Here is a 12,032-nt window from a genome sequence, read left to right as displayed (position 1 = left end):
GGCACAACGCAGCTGCACGGAAGTCACGGAGACGCCCAACGGAGGTTACAGAGCCACTACACTAATCCACCAAGTACTGGAGATAGCGGCTCATCGCCAGTCAGAATACAGGGCATAAGGAGCCACCTTATTACCACTACCAGCTAGCGATATACCTACTAGACTATTAAAGTCCTGCACCATTTAGTTAATCTGACTGCTGTGACCACTGCATTGCTGCACTCCCCCCTCCCCTGCTGCGAGTATAGAACTGTGGCCATCTGCTATTTCCAAATATTTTAAACATTGTGTAATCAGGATACCACAAGTGTATTTTACAGATTACCGGTCGCTGAGGAACCCCTCTTCATTTAAACAATCTTTTTTTTTTTTTTTTTTTTGCAAGCATGCTACCATTATTTGCTCCTCTGGATATGCATATATTTGACATTGTGATTCAGCAACGCTGTAGCATATTATAGAAGCTTCTTTTATTTGTAACAAATTCTCAACTGAGTGTCATATGATTTTTATTGTTGTATTCATGTGATTTGCACATTACTATAGATAATTTTTTTAATAAAAATAAATCAGACTGACGCACATGCGCAGTTTTCTACTCTTTCCTTAAATACTCTAATTATCATTAAGACCTACAGAGGGGTTTATTTGTAAATTGCAGCAGTGATTCAGAGGACCCTGATCTGAATGTTGGACACACTATCAGCACAATCCAGTATATTGTATATAACTCTTCTGTTACAAACTAAAACCTGAAGGTATCATGACAAGTATACAAACTTTAAACAAAATATATATTTTAAAACATTTTGATAATATGATGTGCATGCACGGATAAGAGAATACGAACACACAGATACGCAACGGTTTTAAAATATCCAATCGTGTGAAAGATCTTTTAGATTAGATCAGAGGTAAGCAATAAGCGGCCCTCCAGCTGCAGTCGAACTACACATCCCAGCATTCCCTGCCACTTTTAGCATGCCCTGATAACAAAATTGTTGCAAGACATGATAGGATGTGTAGTCCTACAACAGCTGCTCAATTTAATTAAATATGACCACAGTGCAAGAATATTGTAAGCTATGGTGCAAATGTATAGTAATACACATGATAAAAGACAAAATAATTGCAGTAGTAGAACAAACATGTCAGCGGAACTAGGCCAATATAGCTTTCAAGTACAGGAAAATCAGACCTAATTTTGTCAGCCTTGTGACAGGACATATTGGGGTCGATTCAATCCACTGACAGTTGAATAGCGCCGGGAATTAGCTCCCGGCGCTATTCAATACAGCGCCAAGTGACACTCCATTGTCGGGAATTCTTCTCTCACCCCCGTGGGATTGGATGGGAAATTCGACAAAAGTGCGGCCGGCACGAGGCTGATTCTGTCGGGAATCAGCATTGCGGCGGGCAGTTAAGTCGGAGAATACCCGTTCTCCCGACAAATCAACCTGTTAAGTCCGGGAGAACGGGCATTCGCCGACTTAACTTGAGCTGAATTGAGAAGCGCCGGGAGCTAATTCCCAGCGCTATTCAACTGTCCGTGAATTGAGTCGACCCCACTGAATAGATAAGGGGGGGCGGGGGGTATTACATTGTTTCTCTAACGTCCTAGTGGATGCTGGGGACTCCGTAAGGACCATGGGGAATAGACGGGCTCCGCAGGAGACAGGGCACTTTAAGAAAGAATTTGGATACTGGTGTGCTCTGGCTCCTCCCTCTATATCCCTCCTCCAGACCTCAGTTAGAATCTGTGCCCGGACGAGCTGGGTGCTACTTAGTGAGCTCTCCTGAGCTTGCTAAAAAGAAAGTATTTTGTTAGGTTTTTTATTTTCAGAGAGATCTGCTGGCAACAGGCTCTCTGCTACGTGGGACTGAGGGGAGAGAAGCAGCCCTACTCTCTGAAGATAGGTCCTGCTTCTTAGGCTACTGGACACCATTAGCTCCAGAGGGATCGTACACAGGATCGCACCCTTGGTCGTCCGATCCCGGAGCCACGCCGCCGTCCCCCTCGCAGAGCCAGAAGCCGGTGACAGAAGCAAGAAGACTTCGAAATCGGCGGCAGAAGACTCCAGTCTTCATATGAGGTAGCGCACAGCACTGCAGCTGTGCGCCATTGCTCCCACACTAAACCCATATACTCTGGTCACTGTAGGGTGCAGGGCGCAGGGGGGAGGGGGGGGGGCGCCCTGGGCAGCAATTAGAGACCTCTTTGGCAAAAGTTTGCATAATATACAGTTGGGCACTGTATATATGTATGAGCCCCCGCCAAAATTGTACATGAAAGCGGGACAGAAGCCCGCCGTCGAGGGGGCGGGGCTTCTTCCTCAGCACTCACCAGCGCCATGTTTTTTCTCCACAGCACCACTGAGAGGAAGCTCCCCAGTCTCTCCCTTGCAGTTACACGGTAGAAGAGGGTAAAAAGAGAGGGGGGGCACATAATTAGGCGCAAAAATCAATATAAACAACAGCTACTGGGTTAACATTAAGTTACTGCGTTATTCCTGGGTTAATAGCGCTGGGGTGTGTGCTGGCATACTCTCTCTCTGTCTCTCCAAAGGGCCATATGGGGGAATTGTCTTCAGATGAGCATTCCCTGAGTGTGTGGTGTGTCGGTACGTGTGTGTCGACATGTCTGAGGTAAAAGGCTCCCCTAAGGAGGAGATGGAGCAAATATGTGTGTGAGAGGGTGTCTCCGTCGACAACGCAGACACCTGTTTGGATATGTGTAATTAAGTGCTAAGGTGAATTTATTCCACAAAAGATTAGAGAACAGACAGGAAATCTACCCATGTCTGTCCCTATGTCGCAGAGACCTTTAGAGTCTCTCAATGCTCACTATCCAAAATAATAGACACGGATATCGACACGGAGTTTGACTCCAGTGTCGACTACGATAATGCAAAGTTACAGCCAAAATGGCAGAAAAGTATTCAATATATGATTATTGTAATAAAAGATGATTTGCACATCACTGATGACATCTGTCCCTGACACAAGGGTACACATGTTAAGGGGAAGAAAGCTGAGGTAAATTTCCCTCCTCTCATGAAGAAAAATAGCGGGAATCTCCAGACAAGAGACTGCAGTTTTTCTCAGGCAGTATCCTTTCCCCACTAGGGCCAGGATATGATGGGAATCTTCCCCTAGGGTGTCAAGTTTGCCCAAAAGGTAGCCCTGACGTAACAGCTATTCTCAGGGATCCTGCAGATAGCGTGCACATTCTGGTACACTACTCAGACCGGCGATTGTGTCGGCATGGGTTTATAGCGCTGTGGCAGCGTGGACAGGTACCTTATCAGCAGAGATTGAGACCCTAGTATGTGTATGTATGTGTGGATATAGATATAGATATGTATGTATGTATGTATGTATGTATGTATGTATGTATGTATGTATGTATATATAGATATAGAGAGAGAATATATATATATATATATATATATATATGTGTATATATATTAAAGATGCTGTCTTAAGAGATAGATATATATATTAAAGATGCTGTCTTAAGAGATAGATATATATATTAAAGATGCTGTCTTAAGAGAGAGATATATATATATATATATATATATATATATATATATATATATATATATAATGCCCAAAGAGACATGAGTATACTGGGTCCTAGAGTCAAAGCTATGTCGATTTCTGCTTGACGTGTCCTGTAGAATATGCAATGGACAGATGATGCAGACTTAAGAGGCATATGGAAGGCTGAGGATTGTGTGGTGAAGGGTTCTCGGACCTGGTCTCCACAGCTATAGCTGGTAATTCTGATATTTTGCCTTATATTCCTGCACAGCCTAGGAAAGCACGAATTATCAAATGCAGCCTTTCGAATAAAGAAACAAGAAAGTCCGAGGTGCGTCCTTTCTTGCCAAAGGCGGGGGCAGAGGAAAGAAGCTGTACAACACAGCTAGTTCCCAGGAACAGAAGTCCTCCCCAGCCTCTACAAAAATCCACCGCATGTCTCTGGGGCTCCACAGGCGGAGCTAGGCCCGGTGGGAGCACGCCTTCGTAAGTTCAGCCACAAGTGGGTTCACTCCCTGTTAGATCCCTGGGCAATAGATATTGTGTCTCAGGGATACAAGCTGGATTTTGAGAAGATGCCCTCTCACCGAAGGCCCTGCCGGCTTCCCCCCACGAGAGAGAAATAGTGTTAACTGCAATTCACAATTGTATCTTCAACAGGTGGTGGTCAAGGTTCCCCTCCTTCAACAAGGAGGGGGTTATTATTCGACCATGTTGTAGTCCCGAAACCAGACTGTTCGGTCAGACCCATATTGATTTTAAAATCCCTGAACATATACCTGAAAAGGTTCAAGTTCAAGATGGAATCGCTAATAGCGGTCATTGCAAGCCTGAAAGGGGGAGATTTTATGGTGACTCGGGACATAAAGGATGCATACCTTCATGTCCCAATTTATCCACCTCATCAGGCGTACCTCAGAATTGCGGTACGGGATTGTCATTACCAATTTCAGACGTTGCCGTTTGGTCTCTCCACAGCCTTGAGAATATTCACCAAGGTAATGGCGGAAATGATGGTGCTCCTGCGGAAGCAAGGTGTCACTATTATCACGTACTTGGACGATCTCCTCATAAAAGCGAGATCAAGAGAGCAGTTGCTGAACAGCGTATCACTTTCTCTGGAAGTGTAACGGCAACACGGCTGGATTCTATATATTCCAAAGTCGCAGTTGGTTCCTACAGCTCATCTGCCTCGAGTGGTCTTCTGTATGCCGGCGGTCGGGCTCCCGGCGCCCGACAGCCGGCATACCGACACTTATTTTCCCTCGTGGGGGTCCACGACCCCGATAGAGGGAGAATAAAATAGTGTGTTCGCGCCACCGTGCCCGTAGCGTGGCGAGCGCAGCGAGCCCGCAAGGGGCTCATTTGCGCTCGCCACGCTGTCAGTAAGCCGGCGGTCGGGCTCCCGGCGCCGGGATGCTGGTCGCCGGGAGCCCGACCGCCGGCCAGCCGTAGTGAACCCATCTGCCTCTCCTAGGCATGATCCTAGACACAGACCAGAAGAGGTTTTATCTCCCGATAGAGAGCGCTCAGGAGCTCGTGACACTGGTCAGGAATCTACTAAAACCAAAACAGGTGTCAGTGCATCACTGGTGGCATCATACGAGGCCATTCCCTTCGGCAGGTTCCATGCGAGGACCTTTCAATGGGACTTACTGGACAAGTGGTCCGGATCACATCTTCAGATTAATCACCCTATCAACCAGGGCAAGGGTGTATCTCCTGTGGTGGCTGCAGAGTGCTCACCTTCTCGAAGGTCGCAGATTCGGCATTCAGGACTGGGTCCTGGTGACCACGGATGCAAGCCTCCGAGGGTGGGGGGCAGTCACACAGGGAAGAAATTTCCAAGGGCTGTGGTCAAGGCAGGAGACTTGCCTTCACATCAATATCCTGGAACTAAGGACCATATACAACGCCCTAAGTCAAGCGGAGACCCTGCTTCGCGACCAACCGGTTCTGATTCAGTCAGACAATATCACTGCAGTGGCTCATGTAAACCGCCAAAGCGGCACAAGGAGCAGGGTGGCGATGGTAAAAGCCACCAGAATTCTTCGCTGGGCGGAGAATCACGTAAGCGCACTGTCAGCAGTGTTCATTCCGGGAGTGGACAACTGGGAAGCAGACTTCCTCAGTAGGCATGACCTCCCCACGGGAGAGTGGGGACTTCATCAAGAAGTCTTCATGCAGATTGCAAGTCGGTGGGAACTGCCACAGGTGGACATGATGGCATCCCGCCTCAACAAAAAGCTGCAGAGATATTGCGCCAGGTCAAGAGACCCTCAGGCGATAGCTGTGGACGCACTGGTGACACCGTGGGTGTTCCCGTCGGTCTATGTATTTCCTCCTCTTCCTCTCATACCCAAGGTGCTGAGAATCATAAGGAAAAGAGGAGTGTGAACAATACTCTTTGTTCCGGATTGGCCAAGAAGGACTTGGTATCCAGATCTGCAAGAAATGCTCACAGAGGACCCGTGGCCTCTGCCTCTAAGACAGGACTTGTGCAACAGGGGCCCTGTCTGTTCCTAGACTTACCGCGGTTGCGTTTGACGGCATGGCGGTTGAACGCCGGATCCTAGCAGAAAAAGGCATTCCGGATGAGGTCATTCCTACTCTGATAGAGGCTAGGAAGGATGTGACGGCTCAACATTATCACCGTATATGGCGAAAATATGATGCTTGGTGTGAGGCCAGGAATGCCCCTACGGAGGAATTCCAGCTGGGCCGTTTTCCTTCACTTCCTACAGTCGGGAGTTACTTTGGGCCTGAAATCAGGTTCCATTAAGGTCCAGATTTCGGCCCTATCCATTTTCTTTCAAAAAGAACTGGCTTCTCTTCCTGAAGTTCAGACGTTGTAAAGGGAGTGCTGCATATTCAGCCCCCTTTTGTGCCTCCAGTGGCACCTTGGGATCTTAACGTGGTGTTGAGTTTCCTGAAGTCACACTGGTTTGACCCACTCAAAACCGTGGAGTTAAAATTTCTCACGTGGAAGGTGGTCATGCTATTAGCCTTGGCTTCAGCTAGGCGTGTATCAGAATTAGCGGCTTTGTCACATAAAAGCCCCTATCTGGTTTTCCATATGGACAGAGCAGAATTGCGGACCCATCCACAATTTCTGCCAAAAGTGGTGTCATCTTTTCATATGAACCAACCTATTGTGATGCCTGTGGCTACTCGTGACTTGGAGAATTCCGAGTTGCTGGATGTGGTCAGGGCTCTGAAGGTTTATGTAGCCAGAACGGCTAGAGTCAGGAAAACTGAGTCGCTGTTTATCCTGTATGCATCCAACAAGCTGGGTGCTCCTGCTTCAAAGCAAACTATTACTCGCTGGATCTGTAACACGATTCAGCATGCTCATTCTACGGCTGGTTTGCCGCTTCCAAAATCAGTAAAAGCCCACTCCACAAGGAAGGTGGGCTCTTCTTTGGCGGCTGCCCGAGGGGTCTCGGCATTACAGCTTTGCCGAGCAGCTACTTGGTCAGGTTCAAACACACTTGCAAAGTTTTACAAGTTTGATACCCTGGCTGAGGAGGACCTTGTGTTTGCTCAATCGGTGCTGCAGAGTCATCCGCACTCTCCCGCCCGTTTGGGAGCTTTGGTATAATCCCCATGGTCCTTACGGAGTCCCCAGCATCCACTAGGACGTTAGAGAAAATAAGATTTTACTTACCGGTAAATCTATTTCTCGTAGTCCGTAGTGGATGCTGGGCACCCGTCCCAAGTGCGGACTTCTTCTGCAATACTTGTATATAGTTATTGCTTAAATAAGGGTTATGTGGTGGTTGCATCAGGGTTGATCTGATGCTCCGTTGTTGTTCATACTGTTAACTGGGTAAGTTTATCACAAGTTATACGGTGTGATTGGTTTGACTGGTATGAGTCTTGCCCTGGATTCCAAAATCCTTTCATTGTACTGTCAGCTCTGCCGGGCACAGTTTCTTTAACTGAGGTCTGGAGGAGGGACAGAGGGAGGAGCCAGAGCACACCAGTATCCAAATTCTTTCTTAAAGTGCCCTGTCTCCGGCGGAGCCCATCTATTCCCCATGGTCCTTACGGAGTCCCCAGCATCCACTACGGACTACGAGAAATAGATTTACCGGTACGTAAAATCTTATTTTTGCACTGCCCACAGCTTCCGTCTAAAGTGACGTGAGCAATTCATTTGGACTTGAGCCCCATACACACTAGGCGATATTTTTAACAGTATCGCTCAGAAATGGCTTTCTGAGAGACATTGTTCACAATAATGCCTAGTGTGTACACTCATCGTTAACGATGCACGTACAGACAAAGGTGCTCCTCTTTAACGACAGCTGCTGCTGCTGTCGTCCCCTCCCCCCCATTCGACAAGTGTGTATGCACTTGCCGATGCAGACACACCGCCACCGCCAATATTGGTGTCGGCTCGGCTAGTGTGTACTGGCCTTTAGTTCAGAACCTCTGACAAGTCTTTTTTTAAAAGACACAAAAAAACAACTTTGCATTTGGCCACAAATAGACTTCTATATTATACAACATTAATGTGCATCTTCTTGGGGGTACAGGCTGATTTCCTCACACTTACAGCGGCAAACATAGAAGAATTACCACGCAGCAGCTGGGATAAGCCTGTCAGAGTTGAATGGTGCATTACGCAGGCACGGCAATATGTGCGGTAGGCAAAACTACTGTGCCATATGCGCATTGTCAAGCAATGGTGATACAAGCTTGTACCACAGCTCATTGACTCCCCCCGTAATGTGTATGAGGACACCTGCAGCATGCATCACACTATTATCTTTTATTTATATGGCGCCACAAAAGATCTGCAGCGCCCATTACACAGTACATAACATGAGCAAACAAGAAAACAGCACTTGAAGACAATATAGGGCAAGTATAGAAAACCCAGGGTTAGGCACCATCAAAGGGAGTATGGAGCATAATATAGAATAAGAAAGGAAAGGCACATGAGGAAAGAAGGTCCTGCTCTTGCTAGCTTACAATCTAAACAGTGATTACCCCCCCCCCCCCCCCATTGTGACCTGCAGATGCCCCAACTAAGCCCTGTGCGACAGCATATAACAATCCCAGTGCACTCTGGGACTTCTGGTTCCACAGAGGATGGCAGGCCTCTGCTGATTACAAAGCACATGGAGGCGGACACTGTGCTCGGATGGCGCGCCAGGCCCGGACCGTGCGGACGTGTCTTCCCCCCTGTAGGCCTCATGTGGTGCAGCCCCGGCTCTCCCCCGGCCCTGCGCCCGACCTTACCTCCTGGTTGAATGCGTTCACCGCGTCCATGCTGCCGCCGTATGAGGGGCGAGGTTGCTGGGGAGGAGGGGTCAGGGGAGACTGCGCGTCTCGGTGGCTTCTCCGCCTCTCTGCTGCCCTGCTCGGGGATCGCTACCGCCGCTCTGCCCGCTCCGGCATGTCCTAATGGGGGTGGGGGAGGGGGGTGAATGAGGCAGGGGGGGCGCGGGGTAACGGTGAAGTGACACCTGGTGGGAGAGAGCACACCAGGGGCTTCGCTGCCTCACCGCCGGAACAAGATGGCCGACCGCAGGCGGCGCGGGGCACCTTGGGTAGTCGTCAGCTGCCGGCCGTGCTCAGGTCCCTGGAGCTACGTCACCAGCTTACCGCCTTCTCGCGCAGGCGCGCGCGTGCCGCTGAAGGAGAGATGGTGAGGGGGGGAATCACTGCCACGCGCCTGGTCACGTGATGCCCCGTTATCGGAGAAGGGAGGAGGAGGAGAATGTTTGTTCACTAGTCTTTGCCGGGTTACTGTGATTGAGGCGGCTTTAAAGCAGGGCCGAAACTAGGATTTCTGTCACCCGGGGCAAGGTAGTCATTTGACCCCCCCCCCCCCCCCCCCCCCGCAAAAAAAATTATTTTACAATAAATGAATAAAAATAATAAAATAAAAAATAAATAAATGAATACAAATATTATATATATATATATATATATATATATATATATATATATATATCTCTTTCAGAACTTTTTAACCTGAAAAACTGCCTTTTCTAACATAAATTTCATATCCAGGAAAAAGTGTCCCCATTTTACACATTGCGGCAGGAAAAAGTGTCCCCATTTTACACATTGCGGCAGGCACGTGTCCCCATTTTACACAGTAAGCTGGCAAGTGTCCCCATTTTACACAGTACGCTGGCAAGTGTCCCTATTTTACACATTGCGGCAGGCACAGGTCCCCATTTTACACAGTACGCAGGCACAGGTCCCCATTTTACACAGTACGCTGGCAAGTGTCCCCATTTTACACAGTACGCTGGCACAGGTCCCCATTTTACACAGTACGCTGGCACAGGTCCCCATTTTACACATTACGCTGGCACAGGTCCCCATTTTACACAGTACGCAGGCACAGGTCCCCATTTTACACAGTACGCTGGCACAGGTCCCCATTTTACACAGTACGCTGGCACAGGTCCCCATTTTACACAGTACGCAGGCACAGGTCCCCATTTTACACAGTACGCAGGCACAGGTCCCCATTTTACACAGTACGCTGGCACAGGTCCCCATTTTACACAGTACGCTGGCAAGTGTCCCCATTTTACACAGTACGCTGGCACAGGTCCCCATTTTACACAGTACGCTGGCACAGGTCCCCATTTTACACAGTACGCTGGCAAGTGTCCCCATTTTACACAGTACGCTGGCACAGGTCCCCATTTTACACAGTACGCTGGCACAGGTCCCCATTTTACACAGTACGCTGGCACAGGTCCCCATTTTACACAGTACGCAGGCACAGGTCCCCATTTTACACAGTACGCAGGCACAGGTCCCCATTTTACACAGTACGCTGGCACAGGTCCCCATTTTACACAGTACGCTGGCACAGGTCCCCATTTTACACAGTACGCTGGCAAGTGTCCCCATTTTACACAGTACGCTGGCACAGGTCCCCATTTTACACAGTACGCTGGCACAGGTCCCCATTTTACACAGTACGCTGGCACAGGTCCCCATTTTACACAGTACGCTGGCAAGTGTCCCCATTTTACACAGTACGCTGGCACAGGTCCCCATTTTACACAGTACGCTGGCACAGGTCCCCATTTTACACAGTACGCAGGCACAGGTCCCCATTTTACACAGTACGCTGGCACAGGTCCCCATTTTACACATTACGCTGGCACAGGTCCCCATTTTACACAGTACGCAGGCACAGGTCCCCATTTTACACAGTACGCTGGCACAGGTCCCCATTTTACACAGTACGCTGGCACAGGTCCCCATTTTACACAGTACGCTGGCACAGGTCCCCATTTTACACAGTACGCTGGCACAGGTCCCCATTTTACACAGTACGCTGGCACAGGTCCCCATTTTACACAGTACGCTGGCACAGGTCCCCATTTTACACAGTACGCTGGCACAGGTCCCCATTTTACACATTACGCTGGCACAGGTCCCCATTTTACACAGTACGCTGGCACAGGTCCCCATTTTACACAGTACGCAGGCACAGGTCCCCATTTTACACAGTACGCTGGCACAGGTCCCCATTTTACACATTACGCTGGCACAGGTCCCCATTTTACACAGTACGCAGGCACAGGTCCCCATTTAACACAGTACGCTGGCACAGGTCCCCATTTTACACAGTACGCTGGCACAGGTCCCCATTTTACACAGTACGCTGGCACAGGTCCCCATTTTACACAGTATGCTGGCACAGGTCCCCATTTTACACAGTACGCTGGCACAGGTCCCCATTTTACACAGTACGCTGGCACAGGTCCCCATTTTACACAGTACGCTGGCACAGGTCCCCATTTTACACAGTACGCAGGCACAGGTCCCCATTTTACACAGTACGCAGGCACAGGTCCCCATTTTACACAGTACGCTGGCACAGGTCCCCATTTTACACAGTACGCTGGCACAGGTCCCCATTTTACACATTACGCTGGCACAGGTCCCCATTTTACACAGTATGCTGGCACAGGTCCCCATTTTACACAGTACGCTGGCACAGGTCCCCATTTTACACAGTACGCTGGCACAGGTCCCCATTTTACACAGTACGCTGGCACAGGTCCCCATTTTACACAGTACGCAGGCACAGGTCCCCATTTTAAACATTACGGCAGGTGGTGGGGAGAGGGAGGGAGAGAGAGAGAGAGAGGAAGGGAGAGGGGCTGACTTACATTTGAAGCGGTTCTCGCCGCTCTTCAGCCGCCTCTCCCTCCTCGTTTGCGCGGCTCCGGGCTCCCCCTTCAGTTCTCCCTCCTCCGGCGGGGTTTCGTTGAATGACGCGTTTGCGCCGTGACGTCACGACGCAATCGCGTCATTCCGCGAAACCCCGCCCCCCGAGCTGGGCACTCGGGAGAAGGGGGTTTAAAAGTGCCGCGGCGGTGTTTGGGGGTCTCGGCGCCCCCTCCAATCCGGCGCCCAGGTCACCTGCCCCCCTAGCCCCCCCCTAGTTTCGGCCCTGTTTAAAGCACAGGAGGACTCCTATAGTGCCAGGTTAC

The 12,032-nt window shown here is 49.4% G+C and overlaps 1 protein-coding gene across 2 annotated transcripts in view; it reads right to left on the bottom strand.

Moving 5' to 3' along the window:
- Positions 1–9,256, bottom strand: part of SCAF4 (SR-related CTD associated factor 4) — a 273,314-nt gene extending 264,058 nt beyond the window's left edge. The window contains exon 1 of one of the 2 annotated variants that reach the window (XM_063956403.1): positions 8,797–9,256. In XM_063956403.1, coding sequence (XP_063812473.1) covers positions 8,797–8,826 — 30 coding nt within the window. In that variant the 5' untranslated portion in view covers positions 8,827–9,256. The remainder of the gene's footprint in view (positions 1–8,796) is intronic. The other variant, XM_063956402.1, reaches the window with a different exon arrangement.
- Positions 9,257–12,032: the final 2,776 nt, after the last annotated feature.

Source organism: Pseudophryne corroboree, chromosome 2 (genome assembly GCF_028390025.1).
Source record: "Pseudophryne corroboree isolate aPseCor3 chromosome 2, aPseCor3.hap2, whole genome shotgun sequence".
NCBI classification, from domain to species: Eukaryota; Metazoa; Chordata; class Amphibia; order Anura; family Myobatrachidae; genus Pseudophryne; species Pseudophryne corroboree.
This window is presented reverse-complemented; position numbering and strand designations above follow the sequence as displayed.